The 21,143-nt window shown below is 50.2% G+C and overlaps 2 protein-coding genes across 11 annotated transcripts in view; one reads left to right on the top strand and one right to left on the bottom strand.

The window, feature by feature from the left end:
- The first annotated feature begins 1,174 nt into the window (after positions 1-1,174).
- Positions 1,175-19,595, top strand: NAB2 (NGFI-A binding protein 2). Of its 8 annotated transcripts, none has more exons than XR_014543695.1 (8): positions 1,175-1,845; positions 4,956-5,721; positions 6,637-6,770; positions 9,923-9,974; positions 12,107-12,233; positions 15,578-15,778; positions 16,941-17,873; positions 17,942-19,595. XR_014543695.1 is itself a non-coding variant. In XM_083596071.1 (7 exons), the coding sequence occupies exons 1-7, from the start codon at positions 1,772-1,774 to the stop codon at positions 17,039-17,041; spliced, it is 1,455 nt and encodes a 484-aa protein (XP_083452197.1). In that variant the 5' UTR covers positions 1,425-1,771; the 3' UTR covers positions 17,042-19,595. The 8 variants fall into 8 exon arrangements, 4 of the variants coding, with proteins under 4 accessions (XP_083452197.1, XP_083452195.1, XP_083452196.1 ...); XR_014543696.1 differs by having other exon boundaries at positions 1,369-1,845; positions 12,110-12,233; XR_014543697.1 differs by having other exon boundaries at positions 1,461-1,845; positions 15,584-15,778.
- Positions 19,531-21,143, bottom strand: part of STAT6 (signal transducer and activator of transcription 6) — a 58,689-nt gene continuing 57,076 nt past the window's right edge. For all 3 annotated transcript variants that reach the window (XM_083596031.1, XM_083596030.1, XM_083596032.1), the window contains exon 21: positions 19,531-20,814. In XM_083596031.1, the coding sequence (XP_083452157.1) occupies positions 20,718-20,814 (97 nt within the window). In that variant the 3' untranslated portion in view covers positions 19,531-20,717. The remainder of the gene's footprint in view (positions 20,815-21,143) is intronic.

The following is a 21,143-nucleotide window of genomic DNA, read 5'->3' as shown; positions in this document are numbered from 1 at the left end:
ACAAGATCAAAAACGATTCAGGTACCTTTTCTATTGGATTGGATTTGCTACAAGCTGAGTAGCAAGTTTCAGAATGGCTCAGAAAGAAAACTCACCAGAGTGATTGCTGAAATTCTGCACCTTGCAAGTGGAGAATGCATATGTGCTATTCTATGGGGCAAAATATGAATTTTGAAGTGTACATCTTTACAAGACTCTGATGCTAGTCATCTGTCAATCCATGGAATCTCCAGGTAAAATGAAAGGCTTCAGTCAAGACTCTTAAAGAGCTGTTGCCGCCAGTCAGATTAGATAACACTGTGCTAGATGGATAAAAAGCCTATTCCTAATGGGCTAGCTATCCAATGTCTACTAATAACTAGATATTATTTATTAGATTCTGGTATCAAAGTCTCCACTGCAAATTTTCAGTGGCGTCATCCCCACTCTCCCAGTGTAATTCTTTGGTCACGATCAGGTCATTTAAAAAATAATAAAAACTTTTAAGGCATTCAATTTTGCTTTTAAAAAGGCAATCCAAAAAAAATTGGAATGAAAGAATAATCCATTAAGCTTGTTTCCAGTAGAGTGGAAATTTGAATATATTCAACTATGGGCATAGTGTGGGGGGGTTGTTGGGGGGGCATGACTTTGTTAGGGGGCAGAAACGACTGATTGGTCAGTTAGTTAAGTATTTCTATTGTTTTACTGGATGGGGGGGCAATGCCCTCCCTTGCCCATGTATTAAACTACAATGACACCACCACGGGGAGGCATTTTTAAACAAGAGGAGCGTGTATCTCAACGCTATTCCCATTTCAGTTACCAAACCCTGGCTCTGGCCACTAAAATATTTGTAAAATCATCCAGCAGGATTTCGACAACGAATAATTTTATAATACGCCTCTCAACTCCCCCCCCCCGCCTCGGCACCCTTCAATTAACCTTGGAAGCTTGTTCCCCATGCTTTACACGGTCACAGGCACACTTCACCCACGGACGTCCAGTTCACACAATAGCGGGCAGCACGCCCACCTCACGTGCGGGACCATGCACATCACTTGCACTTCCAAACACAACATCGCACACGTGAAACCCAGGCACTCACGCAAAGGCAAAGCCGTGCACACCTGGCACGAAGGGCGGGCGGGGGCAGGATCTTGAGCGCGCAGCCCCACCCACGAAACCCCGAGCGGGCACTTCTCCCTTTCTCTTTGCCAGGCACTCCGAAGTCCCGCACACCAATTTCTCCCAGGCGGGGCGTAACGCGCAACGCCCAGAAAAGGGAGCCGGGCCGAAGCCGCCTCGTCGCCGCCGGATCCTAAGCCTGGCCCCGGGAGGCGCGCGGAGGAGGCCGGGGACAGCCATGCGGCGAAGCGGCGGCAGCCCGGCGCGCTCGGCCCCTGCCCGGCCCGCGCGTGGGCAGCGCGGAGGGGCGCGCGCGCGAGGAGGCGGCCTTTTCCTTCGCCGCTGCCGCTTTTCTGGTCCGAGGCAAGAGCCGCCTGCCGCCCCCGACGCCTCCCACGCGCCGCACCAGCAGCAGCAGCAGCAGCTCCGAGCCGCCGCCGCCGCGGCTCCATTGTAAATCCGGCGGCGTGGGAGGCGATTCCGCGCCAGAGGCTCCGCGCCGAGGCGAGGAGGGGGAGGAGGAGGAGGAGGAGGAAGGAGAGGGGCCGAGGCGCGGAGAGCCACCCCGGCGGACAGGCGCCACCCGACGCCCGGCGCGCACTCGCCTCTCGCCCAGAAGAGGAGGAAGGCGCCGGCGCCAGCGAGGCTCGAGGGCCCCGGGTCCATGCCCCACCACCCCGCCCCCCGGGACGCCTGCGGAGGAAGCCAGCAGCCCCTCGAGGTCGCGGCCAGGACGGAGTGCGCGCAAAAGTAAGCGGGGCGCGCGCGGGGGGGGAGGGTCGTCTCCCTCCGTTCTCGCCTCTGCCCCAAACTCCGCTCCCGCATCTAGTCCGGGACTTGCCCGCTTAGGAGGCCGGGGGCGGGGGGGGGGGACGTGGAGTGAAGGGACCGGGGCGCGGGGGGAGAGGAGAGCCGCTGGGACTCCAGGCTTTCGCGAAGGCGCACCTCCCGACACGAGCCGCTCGGGCTCCCAAGTGGGAGATGCGCGGCCCGATGCTTCTTCCGTGGATTCTGCACACGCTCAGAGACGTTTCTGCCTGTCATTTTTCTGCCCCTGTTCGCGGGCTAAGTATTGCCCTTTCGGGTCCATCAGAAAGGATCTTCCCCAGCGCCCCCGCCCTCAAATCTCTTATCTCAAATGATGCCCAGGGGTATTTTTAGGTTGGGTTGTAGCATCCTGAACGCACCTGACCAGGGTTTGGACTGTGAGTATCTGGGGAGGGGCAGGCAGGGCGAATCGTGGAGCTAAATGTCTTTGGGAGATTGGGGAAAGTGTCTCCTAGGCGCTTCAAAAAAGGACTTGGAAGCTTTCCTGGTCAGCTGGAGACAGCAGAACGTCCCCATAAACTCCCAGTCCGAAATCCTCCTTCCAGAAGAGTATTGGCAGGAAGCATGATGTGGGAGGAGGGCAAGGAAGTTTGGAGCTAGCAGTGCCTCCCCCCCCCCCGCCTGCAAGCTTCATTACCCAGCTCCCTTACACCCCCCCCCCCAATCACTCACATTTCCACATTCCAGCACTTCCCCGTAGCATTGCTCCGGGGAAAAGACACACATAACACATATGGGGGGGGGGGAGAATGGTAGTTTACAGAACTATCCTAAGTGCCCCAGTGCCTTTCACTTTGACCAAGACGGGACAAGGAGTGGGTGTCTGCGGAGTGTGGGTGGGTGTGTTTTAGGGGAGACAAAGAGCATGTGTTTGTGTGTGGCCTCTTCCTAGTTTGTAGAGAAGATCCAAGTAATTTGAGTTTGTTTGAAATGTCCTTGGCTTTAGTGCAGACAGAAGGTCCCATTCAGCTATTGGTAGTGCATCAGTGGTGTGGGGGGTGGGGAGAGCTATAGGTGCGTTTTGTACCTGCATTTTGAGTAATTCAGGCCAGGGACAGAGGACTCTCCCTGCATGCCATGGTCTGAATGCAAAGTGTGTAAAGGGGTAAAGTAGATGCGCTTTGCTGCCTGGGGTGAAGGACAAGACAACACCCCCACCTCCCATTTCCCATTCCATGCCAATTTTGAACAGGCTCATAGCTGAGTCTTCCTTCCACACCAGGCTTTGCCCCATGACTGAGGGGGCCGTGGCCGCGTGACGCCACCATGCTGTGCATGCATGAGCTTGGAGGGTGGCCCCTTAATTGAAAAGGGGGGGCCTTGGCTCCCATGGCCCCGCATAGATGGCGCACGTGTTCCACACGGTGCAATGGGACAGCATTCTTCACCACTCCTGAGGGCAACAGGCTAGTGTGAGAGGCACAGGGCAGGCCGCATGGCACACCTAGCACTGCCACCCAGTGTTTCAGCTGCAACTCCCCGCTCACCAGACCTGCTCCCTGAGGCATGTGCCCTCAAGCTTGTCTGGCCCTCAAGCTTAGGACTGTCTACGCGGACTAGTCGTGGTTCTCTGGAGTTTTAGGCAGGGGGTATGCCCAGCCCCACCTGGAGATGCCAGGAATTGAACCTGGGACATTCTGCATACCCAGCAGTTGCTCTACCAGTGAGCTGCGACGCTTCCCCAGTTTCAGCATGCATTTCGTGTAGATCTCACTGAATAGGCTCAATGACAGTGCAGAGGAAAAAGTGACGTGGGGGGCAAGCTCTTTGCTTTGATGGGAAGATGGCTGTGTGTTATGGTTGGAGGTTGTTGTGTAGGATGTGGGTACGCAAGATGACACTCACTTATTCCAGGCGAATTCATCCAGAGAAAATGCCACCCTCTGGCCTCGGGCTCACAATCACTAATGATGATCCGAATCACAGTTGCAATGTTTTACAGGGTGGCAAGGAGGTGGGAGGTAAACCTCTGGAGTGGGTGAGAGGGGGGGTCTCTTCCACCCCCTTTATAGAATCACAGAATTGTAGAGTTTGAAGGGATCCCGAGGGTCATCCAGTCCAATCCTCTGCGATGCAGGAATCTCAGCTAAAGTATCCCTGACAGATGCCCAGCAACCTCTTCTTTAAAACCTCCAAGGATGGAGAGTCCACCATCTCCTGAGGGAGTCTGCTAACAGCACTTAGCATCACAAAGTTCTTCCTGATGTTTAGTCGGAATCTCCTTTCTTGAAACTTGAATCCATTGGTTCGGGTCCTACCCTCCACAGAAGGAGAAAACAAGCTTGCTCCCTCTTCCGTGTGACAACCCTTAAGTTACTTGAAGATGGCTTTCCTATCTCCTCTCAGTCTCCTCTTATCCGGGCTAAGCATCCCCAGCTCCCTCAACCGTTCCTCATAAGGCTTGGTTTCCAGGCCTTTGATCATCTCGGTCCCCCTCCTCTGTGCAAGTTCCTTGCTTAGGACCAGTTCACACAGATAAGTGGTGCTTGTTTCTTCTGCACAATCGTCTTCTGTGGTATGGTAACCACATGGAGAGACTTCAGTGTGAATTAATAGCTTACATGGGGACAGTCTAATCAAGGGCCTCTGTGTTAGCAGAGTACATAACCATTCACTTGCAGAAAACAAGCACCCCCCTTTTAGGGGCGAATCAGGCCTCAAACCAAATGGATTGTGGGTACAGGTTTAAATTATCCATGTTGGTAGAGCATAAGACCCTTAATCTCAGGGTCGTAGGTTTGAGCCCCAGGTTGGGCAAAAGATTTCTGCAATCCAAAGGGGTTGGACTAGATGATCCTCTGGGTCCCTTCCAGTTCTACAGTTTTATGATTCTATCATTCCAAACCTGGTTGTGGCTAATAAGCCCCAGCACGTGCTCTCCATTTGCCCACCAGTCCCATGCCTGCCTTCTCTCCCCCTGCTTTGATTAACCATGGGGGCGAGACAAGAGGGTGCGATTTCATCTCTCCGTTTCACCCACCCTTTCTGCCGGCTCACCTCGCGCTCTGTCCCTGCTGCAGGCCTTTGGCTATGGCCCTGTCCCTGCCTCGTACCCTGGGCGAACTCCAGCTGTATCGTGTTCTGCAGAGAGCCAACCTCCTCTCCTACTATGAGACCTTCATCCAGCAGGGCGGCGACGATGTGCAGCAGCTGTGTGAGGCAGGTGAGGAGGAGTTCCTGGAGATCATGGCCCTGGTTGGCATGGCAACCAAACCGCTCCACGTCCGGCGCCTGCAGAAGGCCTTGCGGGAGTGGGCCACCAACCCAGGGCTCTTCAACCAGCCAGTGCCTTCCATACCTGTGAGCAGCATCCCTCTGTTCAAGATCTCTGAGTCTGGGGGGCGCAAGTCCCTAACCAACGGGCACACCAGCCCCGGAGAGACCCTCAGCAAAGCCAGCGCTACCTCCCCCGCCAAGAGCCCCTCGGATCCAAGAGAGAAGCTGTCCCCCTTGCCGGCAATTCAGTGGGGCAATCCAGAATCGGAAGAGGAAGGAGGAGCCTCCTCGCCCAGCGAGCACCCCTCATCCGCAGAGCACCTGGATCCAGAGCTGGCACAGGCGGTCTCGGAGGGTGTGGACCGACTGCTGCGCAGCTGCCCCCGTGGCGGCGAGACCGAGCTGAGGACCCTCATGAAGCTGAACAAGAAACTGGCCAAAGCAGTGGGGCACATCTTCCGGATGGACAGCGGGGACCCTCGCAAAGAGGAAGAGATACGGCGCCACAGCGCCATCTACGGACGAGGCGAGACCCGGCGATGCGAGGGCAAGCAGCTCACGCTTCATGAGGTGAGCCAAGGAGGCTGGCTGGGGAGGCAGGATTGCTCACCATCAGGGGACTTCCTCCAGGCCCAAGCAGAGCTGGCCAGACCCAGAGTTTGCAGTGGAGCAGCCCCATGCGGTGCAAGGGGAGTGCATGTCTGCTAGTTCGTATTGTTTTGTTTTTAAAATGGGGTTTGGGCGCTCCAACTCTAAAGGGAGCTAAATTAGCTTAGAGCCAGGCTTCCTTTTCCCTGAACGAAAGGAGCTTTGATCCGGCAGACACTGCCAGTGGTGGAAGGGTTGTGGGAAGGAATTTCTCCCAGTCCCCTGCAGCTTTCAGGGTAGGTTTTCAGGGGGCTGAAATTGCTTCCTTCACCTTTCCACCCACTGGGAGTATTGCATGAACAGAGTTCTGCCTGGTGATCTGTATATCACAGGCATTTTTTATTCAAGAAACTGGTAATAAAATATTGATTCTGGATTGTTACAGAAGAGGGGAGTTAGACTTGCTGTTGTTCTTTGTCTGCCCCCTTCACCCCTCAAGCGCCCCTCCAGTCTTCCCCACAGCATTGTTACAATGGGGAGCTTTCCTTTAAAAGAGACCGCAAACTGGCAAGCGATTGTGTGGGGTGTGTGCCTGGCACTCCTCACCAACGTTGCCCAGTGGTAAGCCATGCGCTGCTCTCCAGGTGGCAGTGATTGGCCGCTCTTTGCTCATGAGTTCCCCAAGAACCACAGGGGTAGACAACATGGTGCTCTGTAGGTGTTTTTGTACCCCAGGCCCCACCCTCTGTGCTCATGGGCCAGGCTGGGTAGGGTCTATGGGGGCTGGAGTCCAGCATCGTCCAACGTTGCCTCCCCTTGCTGTACCGCAAGAGCCCTGTGGACTCAGTATCCTCATCGCTTCCCCAGAGACTCACTCTGCCCTCTCCATCCTCCCAGCTCACCATCAATGAGGCTGCCGCCCAGTTCTGCCTGCGGGACAATTCCCTGCTGCTGCGAAGGGTGGAACTCTTCTCACTGTCACGCCAGGTGGCCCGGGAGAGCAGCTACCTGTCCTCACTTAAGGGATCCAGGTGAGAACCAAACCCTCTCATTCTTGCTAGTGGCAGAGCCTTGGGGGGGTGTTACCTGAAAGTGAGGCTGCGGCCTCCGGCTGTAATGCTACTGTGGGTCAGGGGCGCTAGCTCCTGGGGACTGAGCCCTTCTTCTCCCCCCATCCCAGAAGGCAGAGGCGAACCGCAGAGCAGTGCACAGCGCAGCTCCAGTGGCTGGCTCTTCCTCCTCATCCTCCTGCTGTGAAGCAGCCTTCTGCTGGTGGCAGCGCCAAGAGGAGGCGGATCAGGAGCCGCCAGCCACTGAAGTGACGTTGCCCCCCCATTGCCCTCGCAAGCTGGCACCTCTGCTGTGAGGCGGGGTGGGGAGATGGTTCAGCAAGCAGCCTAAAGATTCTCTGCCTGGTAGGGTGGAGAGCCTTTTCTTCTATTTGAACCCTCCCCAGCTGTCCTTCCAGATTGGCAAGAAGGGAGGCGTCAGTGCCTACTTTAGTTAAAAGTAAATACAACCAAAACTCTTGTTTATCTGGAAACACAGATTTCTGATCTAGAAGCCCTGTCCCCTAATTCCTGATAGGTGAGGATGCTTTGCCATTGCTCAGTGACAGAAGAATGTTTCTAATTATTATTTTTTCTGATATTTTTGTGCCCCAACATCACAGAGACCTGGACTGAGCTTTGCTGGGTCCTGGGACAAAGTGGGTTCTGTCGAGGGATGTCCACCTGGCCTGTTTATCTCACCCCCTGGCAGGGCCTTTTCTGCAGTGACACCCCAATTTTGAAATACCCTGACTAGTGATGTCAACATTAGAATATTTTCAGTGCCAGATTAAGACTTCCTTGTTTGCCCAGATAGAGCAGTGCCTAGTGGGTGGCGCAGGTGGGGCTCCAATGCTCTCCCAGCTTCCCAAAACTTTAACCTGTCCCCCTTTTGGCAGATGGTAGTGACTGAGTATTGGGAAGCCAGGAGAGCAACAGAGCCCCACCCGTGCCTCCACACTGGCTGCTACTGCCCAGATATTTTACAAGGTCTATATTTGTATTTTATCTGCTTTTTGCCTGTTAGTTTGTTTTATGATAGATTACGCTTTGCTTCAGTTGTATTTTGTTGTTGTTGTTGTTAGTATTACATTCTGCCTCGGGACCTGTTTGGATGAAGGGCAGAAACTTTAAAAACGAAGAGCTGCTTCCCCACTGCTCCAAATAGTAGTTTGGGCACCCAGTAAATGGGCTTGGCACTCTTTGGCAACTGGAGCTGACCCAGCTGTGACTGTGCAGTACATGCACATTCTGCCACCCTTTCTGCTTCTGGCCCTTGCTGCTGCTCTCACTCATGGAATGGCCTGGTTCAAATGTAAGAGGAATCCATTGTTTGGCACTGAAGGTCAGGGCCTCGCATGCGCCTCTGGTTTGCAAGCACTCCCTCCACACCCCTCTCCTCCTTCTGTGCATCTGCAAAGAGATCAAAAGCTTCAGCGTTCACTTTTGAACTAACCACAGTTCGCAGTTATGTCCAAACTTGAGGACTCGTGGTTTGTTCTAATTGTGGCAAGTTATCAAACCAGAGCATCAAACTACAGATCACAGATTCCCAATGTAACAGATAACTGTGATTAGTTCAAAAGGGAAAGGGGAGGGCACAAATCCAACACCCACTGCAACATGTTCTCGTGGTTTCCCATTACAGTGGAGTCAATGTGGCAGTTAATGGGCAAAAAGAGTTTATCTGTGTGATATTGTAGGTGCCCAGCGTCTCACTTAAACAGACCCTCAGCTGCTGTGCCTGCAACATTAATATGCCTGCAGCGTCCCAGGCTGCAGAATCCTGTATGCGCTAAACTGGCATGTTCAGGTGAGGGGCTCAGTTTAAATGTAGGAAGGCATGCAACGTTATATGGCTGAGTTCCTCACTACCTGGCAGTATGTTTAAATCATTCTTGATACCTTTTTGACTTCTTCAGTGCCCAGGCCAGGGACAAAATCCTGGCCCGTTACCTAGCAGAGTGTTCTGTTGTTGTTTTTTTAAATAATTTTTATTAACTGGCCAATCACATCAAATTAAATCACATCACATAAATTCCAAATTGCAAAGCCAAATTTTTAAATTTTGCTGGGGGAACCCATACTTCAAGATCCAAAGGGGGATTCAGATCATCTTCTTATTACTGCGTTAATGTCCAAATCAGTCCCAATCAGTCCAAACAAAATTCATAATTCTATCCAGTCTTATCTTGGTGTTTCCACATCGTATCTTGTTCATATAATTTCTATTTTTCCTTTACGATCTCTTCTGTTAGTCTCCTTAAGCCGATAAGCAAAATAATAATCCTGTATGGATTTCCCATTCCTCCACTAAGTCCAGATGGTTTCCATAAATCTCCTTCGTAGATAACATCGCTCTTTCCATCATAAATTTGGCATTTGTCGCTCTTAAGTCCCACCGAGAAGTTGATCCACGATATGTAAACAACTCTATTTCTCTCTTTCTCCTCCCAGACCCAAGAGCTCCAACAATGCCTCCCAAAATGGCGACAGCATTTTTAACTGCGTCATTCCAAAACTCTTAGCTTTCCAGCTTCATCTTGAAACATTGCTTTGGTTCGAAAGTTTATCTCCACACAGCCTTAAATCCACAGCTTAAGTCCTTAGTTTCTGACTCATTAGGGGAGGGGATTCTTGTTAAATCACATAAGAAAAAGGAAGGCAGGTTTTTCCCCCCTCCCCCCTCAGTCATACCGTATCTTGACGTATCTTCTCATATTTTATTCTTGTCTTGTTATCAGAGATCTCTTCTGTCAGCAGTCTTTACTCCCCTTTTTCCTTGAAGCATGTGCAATTTATCTCGTCCAAATTGTTTCTTTTGAAGATGCTTGCAACTAGCGGCGCGAATCAGGGACGGCATCCAGGAGTGCCGGAATCCCACAGGAGGGCTTTGTGCCTAGTGCCCCCACCCCCACAAATTCAGGGGTGGTATAGGGCACAGCAGGCAAGGGCCGTCCCCCCCACAATCCTGGGAGGGTTAAGGAGGCTAATTACCCCCATCATAGCCTCCAAATTACCTCGTGTGGGTCGGAGAGATGTTATTGTCAGCCATCTTCCGATGCGCCACCTAGTGGCCCCCCTGTCATCTACCTAGCAGAGTGTTCTGACTCCATTGTGTCTTTTGTCCTCAGGCTGCATCCGGATGAGAGCGGTTCTGGGCAAGCCAAGCGCTTCAAGCAGGAGGTAAGCTGCAGAGCCAGCCCAGTTGCGCCTGCATGAGATTGCAAAGATAATGAATGGGAATCCCTGTGGATCCCCAGAGAAACTGCTACATAAATGGTGGTGGTGATTCACGTGTTCACACACATAGAAACTGGCAAGTATATGGTACGATGGACCAGGGGAAAGCACTCACTTTGCATGCAGGAGATCCCCAGCTGAATCGCCAGCATGGAGGTCTCTTGCCAGTCAGAGCAGAGACAGTGCTCAGCTAGATCAGGGGTCAGTAAACTTTTTTTGGAGGAGGCCAGTTCATCGTCCCCCAGACCCTGTGGCGGGTTGGACCTCGCGTGCAGGCGCACACGCGTCAAAGGGAGCTTCTCTCCCCCAGCCCCTCCCCTCCCCCTGCTTACCTATGCTGCTGCCATCGGCACTGCGCTCTCCCAACCGCGGCTCCTGTGCCTGCCCTTGTGAGCGGTGGAGGGACGAGCGGCCCGAAAGGGCTGGCTGGCTCCGGAGAGGCGCTGCCCAAAATGGCGCTCAGCCAGCTCAGCCCAGCCCACTTCCTGCACTACAAAAATGTGAGTCATTTTGGACTCACAGCTGTCCAGAGGCACAGGTTAATTCTGTGTCCAGGGCAGCTCTCTACCAGCTCCACCTGGTACGCAGGCTGAGACCCCACCTGCCCGCAGACTGTCTCGCCAGTGGTGCATGCTCTAGTTATCTCCCGCATGGACTACTGCAATGTGCTCTGTGTGGGGCTACCTTTGAAGGTGACTCAGAAACTATAACTAATACAGAATATGGCAGCTAGACTGGTAACTGGGAGTGGCCGCCGAGACCATATAAAACCAGCCCTAAAGGATCTTCACTGACTCCCAGTATGTTTCTGAGCACAATTCAAAATGTTGGTGCTGACCTTTAAAGCCCTAAACAGCCTCGGCCATGAATACCTGAAGGAGTGTCTCCGCCCCCATTGCTCAGCCTGGACACTGAGGTCCTCCTCTGAGGGTCTTCTGCTCACTGCAAGAAGCCAAGTTACAGGGAACCAGGCAGAGGGCCTTCTCGGTAGTGGCACCCTCCCTGTGGAACGCCCTCCCAGCAGATGTCAAACAGATAAACAGTTATGTGATTTTAAAAAGACACCTGAAGGTGTCTTTAGGGAAGGAAACTTTAGGGAAGTTTTTAGTTTTTAGTGTGTGATGTTGTATTGTACTTTTACAATTTTTTCTTGGGAGCTGCTCAGAGTGGTTGGGGCAACCCAGTCAGATGGGAGACATGTAAGTAAGTAAGTAAGTAGGTAAGTAAGTAAGTAAGTAAGTAAGTAAATTAGTAGTAGTAGTAGTAGTAGTAGTAGTTTAGAGTTCATTTCATCAGATCTCTGAAATATTATCCTCAGTTGTAACATAAGCTGCAGCTGCAGGTATACATGTGGGAGTGGAATCATAAGCAGTGGGATTAGAGGATAATTAAATCCAAAAAGAACTGGTCATAGTGACAATTCAATTAAAGCTGGAGCCTCTGCCGAAATAAGCTTCCTGGCTCTAACTGACTAGCAAGGTTCAAAGCTAGAGAGCATCCACCCGCCTTTCAACCTCCCCAGTTGGCCTCTCCTGCCCTGTCCCATCCTGGGCCTGCCTTCCAACACCCCTTCCCCAATCTGATTCTGGGCTCTGGGGGACACACAGGAGACAGTGGAGACGCTGTGGCTGCCGTATCTCTTGCAACATCAGGAGATTAGGGGCCAAACTAAACGGGTCATTAAATATGTACAGGGGTCTAATGTGCATTTTTATCTTTCAATAGCAGCTGCAGTGTGGGGGGGCGGTGGGCGGTTAACCCTTTCCATGCATCCATCTCACGTGCCATTAGTCTCACGTGGGACAATTCCATTGTGTCAACTGTTGGTTGAGCATTAATTCCCTTCCCCAGACACCACAGTCCCATTTCTGCTTGAGCATGGGGTATGGCTGACATTTGCAGATAAAATAAAGTGCACATTGAACAGTTGCATGCATTTCAAGTCACTTTTAAGTGAATGGTCTCCGGCATTGAATCTGACAAACCTAGTGGGGGATGTGTTTACGGTGGAGGCAAAGTCTTTTGCCAAAGGACTATACACCCAGCTTTAATGCCTGCCTCCCTTGTCCTTCCAGCAGGTTGCTGAGCACAGCCGTCCTGAACTTCCCTTGGTCTGCGAACCCTTCCTTCCTCAGTACCGGTCCAGCGTGGAGGAAGACACAGCCAGCTTGTCAGGGGAAAGCTTAGATGGACACCCACAGGGTGAGTGGACTGAGCTCCAATTAAATGTTCCAACTGCATGGAGAAGTAAATTAGGGTGCCTCAAGACTGTCACTGTTTTGTTTTTTATTATTTTTATTTAGAGCATCCATACTTTGCTTTTTAGCCAAAAAGGCTCCAAGAGTGGATTGCATGCAGTTAATTCAAACAAAGTAGTACCTGCCTGCAGACTTACTATCTAAAAACCACAACAAGTAAAGAAACGGCCAAAGAGGGAAGAGGAAAAAAGCAAATTCGGGCACCAATTCCTAAATAGTAGTTCATATAATGATCAGCTGTCAGGGAAACAGCTCAGGGGCAGGAGGTCTGATGGATTAGAGTCCAGAAATGGCTGAAATCCAGAAAAAATAGTCTGTTTTCCTAGCGCAACAAATCCACTTTTTTTAAAAAGTATGACTTTTTGAGGCTTGGAAAGTGACTGGTAAATGTATTGAAAAATATGGGATGAACAAATGACGTAACAGGAGGACATATAAAACACCATGCCAGCAAATCAGGAAGAATGCAGGACGAATGTTCATTGCCATATAATAACCCCACAAACAAATCCGGACAAATGCTCAATAGAAACTGGATCTAGAATCTAACCTCCATGTAAGCTTTGGGTGAGCAAATTGGGATGAATGCTGAATAAACCGGCCCCCTGGATCTCATGCCCTTTGGCCATGGGGCCAGAAGAAGTCTCCTAGACTTGCAGGAAGGCTCAAATACCCTTCCTTTGTGTTGGAGCTGAGATTCTTTTGCCCTTTGTTTGTTTGCTCTTTCTAAACTTGGAACATGTGTTGACTTGTACATAATTTGGAATCATATTCTGTGGCTCACAGACTTTGCACAACAGCACTAAGTTCTGTCTGATTTTGACTTCATCCTGAATGCTTTCTGCATTTTGCCACCTCAGATTCTTCATGTGCACAGACCTTTCCCTCGCCAAACAATACAGATATTTTGAGCTTTGATTTTTATTTTTTTTGAAACCCTTGAGTATCAAAACCTACTCTTTTAGGCATATTTGTGTTTCCTAAAAGCCATCTCAGTGTCCTAACTGCCGTTTTCCAGAGGGGCTGTGGATTTTGGGCAGAAAATTCTCAGTACCCTGACAAAACCAGCGGCCCCAGGGCGTTTATTAGAGGGATATGCAGCAGTAGGTTGGCTTTAAAACCAGCTTTTCATTTCTGTTGAAGAAACCTCCTGTGTTTCCTTCTCAGAACTATGACAACTTTCTCTCTGAAATGCAAACAATGTCATGTACATCCCTAAGACTTTATTCACTCTCTTTATATTCCATCTTTCTGCACAGAGCAGCCAAGACTTGCTTGGCAACTCTCAGAAGATTCCAAGAGATTAGAAAGGGATCCCATAGCTCAGAGATAGAGCGCCCGCTCTCCCTGCAGAAGGTCCCAGGGGCAGCTGTCTTGCAGGACAGCCTTCTCAAACCTGCTGCTCCAGATGTTGTTGGGCTCACAGCTGCCATCATCTCTGGCCTCTGGCAATGCTGACTGGGGCTGATGGGAGTCAGAGTCCAGCAGCATCTGGAGAAGGCTGAGTTAGAATAACCTTGTGTAGTAGGACACATGCCCGAGATCCTGGAAAGCCACTGCCTGTCAGAGCGGATCAGCCTTCCCGTACTTGCCCCCCACCTGGCGGTTTTGACTGCGACTCCTTCACCCTGAACCATTGTCGTATTGTCTAAGGCTGATGGGAGTTGTAGCCCTAAACATCTGGAGAGCCAGCAGATGGGTAACGCTAGAATGGACAGTGCTGGGCTTTGCAGATCTGACTCAGGGCAGCTTCACCTGTTCAGAGACACAGCCAGAGAAAATAAAGATGGACACATTAAGACCAAAGGCTTTCTAACCTTTGGTCCTCCACATAGTGCTGGATTATACCTCCGGACCCGGCTGGCTGCATCTGATGGGAAATGGGGTCCGATAGCATCTTTCAATACCACAAGTTCCCCCTTCCTTTTTGCACTTTTCAATCACCACTTCAGATTTGGCATTCCAGCAACTCCTCCTGTAATTCTGATAAGAGCACAGCAAAGCTTTGCAAGTCTCAGCAGGGAGGTGCCCCCGGGTGCCATCGTTCTGAGGTGCCAAACTGACGTCATTGACGGGATCAGGTTCGTTGGGGCAAGGCCTCATGTTGGCAGGGAGCTGAACAGCAGCCGAGTTCCCATGAACGCAGAGGTCTTAAAGGCATGCGATGTGCTCCTGAACCCTGCCTCGCGCAAGTCTCAGGGTGCTGCTCCTGTTCTCCTCAGCAGCTCCCACCATAATAGGGAACCTGCCTGGTCGCATCCCCAGCTTATGTGAATGGGTTTGTTTTCTGAGTAGAGGATAATGTGTTCTCTGGACCATGGTGGTTGGCCTGTGCCCTTCCAAATGTTACGACAGTGCCCTTTTGTTGTTTCTCCCAGATAATGCAGATGCTGTTTAGTTGTAGATTAATAGGTTTTATGTGACTAGATCAACTAACTACTATGCATAATTTAGGAAATACATGAAGTGCCAGTGGAAAACATGATTTAAATTATTCAAATCATCTGGGTCCACTCCCTCCCCCCTCCCCCCGTGATTTTAATTGATGTGCCCTGGTTGAATTGCATGCAAGAGTTTCATAATAATAGTACTATAATATTTATTATTTGTACCCCATCCATCTGACTGGGTTGCCCCAGCCGCTCTGGACAGCTTCCAACATATATAGAAACATCATAAAACAATACACATTAAAAGCTTCCCTATATAGGGAATTCTTTCTGACAGGATTGAAAAAAGCTGGAAGGTGTGTTCCCCTTGTATTTTTGGTCCCACCAAACATAAATTGATCCAGGAAACAGTGCTGCCCGTTTCTACTCTAGGTATCTTCAACCTTTTTAGACTTAGGACCCACTTTTAACCCGAACATGCATTTGGGGACCCATTCCGTATGTTTGCATGGTGGTTAGCGTTCCTGTTGCGACCTACCTTGGATCAGGCTGCTCCCACCAGTTGAAGAACAGTGTTCTGCTCTGTATCTCATTTGCAGAATGCATGTCCTTCGGAAGGGTGTGAAAGGAAGAACAGAATCCCTACTCAATCTGCCTCCCTCAGTGATTCCAGTCTTTAAGAACCTATTCTAAGCTCCATTTCTTGACCATGTTAGAGCAGGATAGACAATGGGGACTTGGCTTTTCTTTGTCTAGGTTACTCCTAGTTCCTAGCGTAGCTTTAGTTTGGAAGAGATTCTAAGTTCTGGAGTAGATCGGGTCATTCTATTGACTCAATCCATTTTCACACAAGTTCGCACCGTCCTCCCCATTGATTCCCCCTCCCCCTTTTCTGCAGCAACAGGATCCTGTCCTCGGCTCACACCACCCCCCAACGCTGCCCCTGACACACTTCTGAGCCTCCCGCCCCATGGACTATGGAGTCGTCATATCCTGCAGCAGACTTTGATGGATGAAGGGCTGCGTCTGGCCCGGCTGGTGTCGCACGAGCGGGTTGGACGGCTCAGCCCCTGCCTGCCAGGGAAGCCCCCAAGCCAAGGTAAGAGGCTTCCTCTCCCAGGACTTTATTGGGCAGCACAGGCCTGGGATAGCAAGAGAAGCCTTGCCCATCAGCTTCGCTAAACTAATAAGTGGGCACCACAGCTAGGATAGCAACGGGCATATAGAACCAGAACTGTAGAGGTGGAAGGGACGCTGAGGGTTATCTGGTCCAACCCCTGCAATGCAGGAATCTCAGCTAAAGCATCCATGACAGGTGGCCATTCAGCCTCTGCTGAAAAACCTACTTGGAAGGAGAGTCCACCACCTCCCGAGGGAGACTGTTCCATTTTCAAACAGCTCTTGCAGCCAGAAAGTTTTTCCTAAGGCTTAGTCAGAAAGGATAAGGAGCCTTCACAAACACTGCCTAGCGGGCTTAGTCAGGAAAGACATCATTAAATCAAGAAAATGCAAAATACATGAATGTCTGGCAAGACTAACTTTGATGGCTTCCAAAACACAGTTTTGGGCACAGCAAAATCTCAATAGCCACATTAAGCTCAAGATCATGGTGCTACCTTATATTGGTTATTACTATGTTGCAAGGAGATGGCAGGAATAAAAGCGGCGTGTCATAGATTTTGTGCCTGCCAAATTCTTATTGTTTCATTAATTAAGGGGGCTTCCAGGCTGACGCTGTTTTAGGGTGGGATTCAGTCACATACTGGCAAATTCAGGTTGTGCAACTAAAGCCGATTTGGACCTCTTGCACAAAAGGTTGGATGTTTTGCGATAAGGAATGCGACAAGAAAATGCACTGCCAAGTGTAGGATAATGATTGGGTGATGCGATGTTGTATAACCTCCCCACAAACAAATCACAACGAATGCTTGAGAAAAGGAATGTCTGGAAGCACCCTAAGAGTAAGCTTACAGGAGCAAAATATTTTTTGACAGCAAAGATCACCATGTGGTGATCTTTCCTTGTGGTCACTGGAGAATGGCAGGGAAAACTGAGGGGATGGTGCTTCAGAGCTCAGATGCTAAGCGTATAACCTTTGGAACCACCCAAAAAAATACATTGTGGCTGTGGGGATGTGCAACTGAAGGGAAGCCCACAGTTGTGGCAGGATCTCCTTGCTGCTTGAAGTTAATAACAACAGAAAAAGAGGCCAAGGACAGGAAATTGCATATTTCTGCCTGACTTTCAATTTCTCATTTTAGAGTTTGGGGAAAATCTTTCTGAGCGGTGCCAGCCCCCAGCAGCACAGGCCGAAGCTAGAAGAAACAGCATCAAGGTGGAACCGGATACCAGCCGGCAATGAGCAGCAGGTGACTTGAGGCTCAGTCGCCAAGCAATAACATGCCAACCAGCTCTGAACATCAGACTCTGGCAGGGGAGAGGGGCGCAATTCTCCCCATCACCACAAGGAGGCGTGCTTGGTTTCCTCAACAGAGCAAGGCTACCATATTAGCACAACACATTTTATTACTCCTGGTTCTCGTCACAAAATGGAGAACCTGCCTCTCCCCCTCCCTATTAACTATGTAAGATGTTGGGGGCCATCCTCACTACAGGCGATAGCCATGAGCTCAGGGAGACCCAATCTGTGGCTGGCTTTGCCCTGTGAAAGGCTGCTGGAAGGTCAGCCTCACCCACAGCCTTTCGCCTCTCATGAAGCCTGGAACTCTGGGGTACATAGCCATAAAAACACAAAACCCCACACCAATACACTTTATGCCCCGAACAAAAAGCTGATTCGATTTCTCAGACACAAGCATTGATTATCTTTCTGCATCCAAATTTCTTATGATAACGCACTGACTTACACTTGCATCCCATACGTGTACATACAACACATTCTCTCCATTGCCTTTCTCTCTCTCTCTCTCTCTCTGTCTCTCTCTCTCTCTCTCTCTCACACACACACACACACTGCCTTGCATATGAACAAGTGGCAGACATGATATTCCTTACATTATTGTGTATCGGTTGTCACACTTTCAATTGTAGATTGCGTATACAATGCTCAAAATAGCTCCAGCATCATTACCTCCCTTGGTCTTGACCTTATTCTGGTGTTTATAGTCACCAATGGTACTGATTCACTGCTCAGTCGTGTTTTGGAATCCTGAGAGGTATTTGCTTCCATGCCTGCCTGAGGGAATCTGTCTGAGAATTTGACCAATTAAACAACATGGATCTATTTAGTGACTGCCATTAGTTTTTGGGGCATGCTGGTGAAATTTACAGCTCCATCCTGTTCCAGCAGCAGATTTGTTTTTTAATTTCTTATTTTACTAAACTTGTGTAGTTGCAGGAATTAGAATTGACTTTTGAAAAAGGCTTACCACACCCACCCCAATTTTATGTGATCTGCAGTAGCCCCCTAAAGGGAGAGGAAATACAAGCGAGTCTTCTCTCTGCTGGATCCAGAAGGAGCATCAGGCTCACTCCTTCACTGGGAGCAGCTTGTTTCTCCCAGCCGCGCTTTCCTGGCAATCAGTTCATACTCTTGGGGGCTCATCTAATGCTTTTGCTCCTTGCAAGGAAGAGAAGCCAGTGGCCTCAAGACCAAGAGGTGTTGTTGTACGATACAGGACGACTCAGAACCAGTGTTGCCTCTGGTACTTCAAGGGGAACGTGATGATGTGAATGCCCCTGGGTTGCTGTGTGGATCTTCCATCTTGGAGCAGCTGCATGTAGGCAAGAAACTGGCGCACAATTGCATTTTTAAATTGGTATAGCCCGCGCTGGGACCTTATGGCAAAGGCAGAGTAAGAAATTGAATAAATTATAATATTCTAGCAAAAGGCAGCCATAGAGAAACAGGTAAAGGCAGAAGGCCCCAAGTGCATACACTGAAAATGCCACCTATTTATTTGAGGTCCCCACTTTGACAAGTGGTTTAATTTTCAGTTAGTTCTGGAAGTTCTGTAGTAGTTTACCACTGTACCACTTGGAATCTTTCAATGGGAGATAGGACACATTTCTAGTAGAGCTCAACCACTTCCGGGGCAGAGGATTGATTATAGTGACCTTTAAGGAGGCCAGGAGTGCATGAACTGTACAGCTGCCGTAAGGAAAGATAGTAATTGTTCAGCCTCAATCCTGCATTGTGTTGTGGGTCAGATAAGCCAGAGCTAATCCCTCCTTTGGGCTTTCTTGAATGCAGCCCTATCTCCCTTCTACATATGAACGGAGCAGAGGGGAAGGGCTGCAACAGGAAACGAGGAGGGAAGGGGGACACCTCCCTAAGGTTCTGGGGTGGGGGTGGGGAATCTATCACATGTGGCATTCTGCTTAAGTAGACCTACTGAAATTAATGGGCCTAACTTAGACACGTTCATGGATTTCAGTGAGTCTGTAGTCTGGGGTGGCTTGAAGCATAGTCCATTTCTGCAGTGCAAGGGAATATGGTGTTGCCAAGGGAAATGGATCCTCTGGATCTCCACACGTTGCTGAGCTGTAATTCCTGTCACCCCTGGCCATTGTTCATACTGGCTGGGGCTGATGGGAGTTGTAATCCAACCACATCTGGAGGATCCCTGGCTCCTCATGCCTGGCATAACCACTGCTTGTCAGGATGGAGAAAAAAGAACAGTGACTGCTCTGTATTTTGCTGACGATTTAAGCTAATTGTACTGTAGTGAGGTTTTGTTTGGACATACAGGTGCAAAACATGGATTGTCCAAGGAAGGCCATGAAATCCTGTTGAGGCAAACATTAGCAGCCACAGGCTCTTGCTTCCGGTTCCTCATCTTTGTCCCATAGAGCCTTGGTGTCTTTTTAGAGAAAATTAGCACCCTTTCCTTTGTAATGTGTACAGTAGATTATTTATTTTGTTATTTTGGAATAAAGTCTTATTTTACGGCTTATTTTACCATCTATTTGCACCTCTTCACAGGCTGGGAGATTAAGGGGCATTGGCAAACCGGGTGGGTGGAGCCCGAACAACAGAGAACAGAACGGGAAAGGGGGGGGGGAGATCTTGTTATTACGTGGAGTAGCAAAAGACACTTTCCCACACCTCCCCAGGAATGAGAAAGGACAGGGAATTTTCACCCCACCTGGGTCTCTCACAGCCCAAAAGTCATACCATCACTGCTTGGGAATGGGATAGTTCTGGAATATGCACTTGGTAGTGGATCTTGGTCCCACCCAACCAGGCGAAAGTAGAAGGTCTGATGGGGAGAAGTGGCATCTGTGGGTTTTTAATTCTGGGAGTCTTCTGCAGCAGAAAAACAGAACCCAGGATAGAAGAGCCAGTTGGAGTAATCCCACCTGCCCAAAGTAGATAGAGGAAAGCTCCAGCAGTCCAGTGAATGATCCAAGTCTCTAGTTCCTGAGAAAAATACCCTCTCTCTCCTGTCTGGGCTGCTGGTGGGGAAAGAAATCCACCCCATGTTTTGCAGAAGGAACCATTTCCATGGCAAGCAGGAAAGCATCCAGGGCTATATTGGCCCCTCCCCAAAGGACACTGCCAAGCAGCAAGCAAATGTGAGCCTCAGCCCTGCTCCAAAGCAGTGGCACTAGCGCAGTCCTAGCTCAGCAGTACAGCACCAGCTTTGGATACAACAAGTCCCAGGTTCAGTCACTGGCATCTCCATGTAGGACTGGGAAAGCCCTTTGTCTGAGCTGCTGCCAGTCAGCGTAGGAAATGCTGAGCTAGACGAACTAATGGTCTAACCTGGAGTATGGCAGCTTCCTATGTGACTTCCCTGGATAGGCATAATTGGCAAGAATCCCTTGACAGCACATATCATTTCGCGGATCTGGCCCAGCACAGAATCAAAGCTGCCCTTGATTTAAGCAAGGAGAGGAGGGTCCTGGGAGAGGGAGGGCACTTCTGGAGCCAGGGGAGAAGCTTCCTGTGCCCCACAAGGATTTAGGGGGCATCAACCACCACTGCTCTGGGAGCATGTCCAGTCTTTGATTGCTGCGTGGTCCATAAAAGTCCCCACAAAGCATTAGATGTAAAGGCTATGAACAGATGCTGATCACCCCAGATTCTGATGATAGCGATTCATTTCTGACTCGGGATGTAGCAGATGGGCCAGCTCCTCGTCGGAAGGTGGGGAAATGTTCTCAGGCACCCTAGGGAGGGAAAAGAGAAGGTGGGCAAAAGGAGGATGCAGCCCTCTTGAAACATGTCCACAAAGAGATGTAGTGGCAAAGCATCTCCTTCGCACTCTGTCTCCATGCCCCACTGTCTGTAGAGACACTCGGCTTCACTAGGTTCCAGGACTAAGCATGGCATCTACTCTGAATCGCATCAGCAGCCAAGTTAGGCCCATCAAAGCCACTACTGCTCCTCTTGGACCTGTTCCCACCTCTCCCTTCCACCCACATCCTGCTGAATTATCCCATACACTTGAATTTCCAACTCACAAACTTGCAACCATCCCCCTCCCACAACCTTCCTA

Source organism: Podarcis filfolensis (genome assembly GCF_964270895.1).
Source record: "Podarcis filfolensis genome assembly, chromosome: 2".
NCBI lineage: Eukaryota > Metazoa > Chordata > Lepidosauria > Squamata > Lacertidae > Podarcis > Podarcis filfolensis.
This window is presented reverse-complemented; position numbering and strand designations above follow the sequence as displayed.

Excerpts from the sequence above, each read along its gene's own strand:
- NAB2 (XM_083596068.1), top strand. The coding sequence starts at position 1,772 with ATGCCCCACCACCCCGCCCCCCGGGACGCCTGCGGAGGAAGCCAGCAG. Across the intron at positions 5,722-6,636 it reads AGCAGCTCACGCTTCATGAG|CTCACCATCAATGAGGCTGC; the intron begins GTGAGCCAAGGA and ends CCATCCTCCCAG. Across the intron at positions 6,771-9,922 it reads TCCTCACTTAAGGGATCCAG|GCTGCATCCGGATGAGAGCG; the intron begins GTGAGAACCAAA and ends TTTTGTCCTCAG.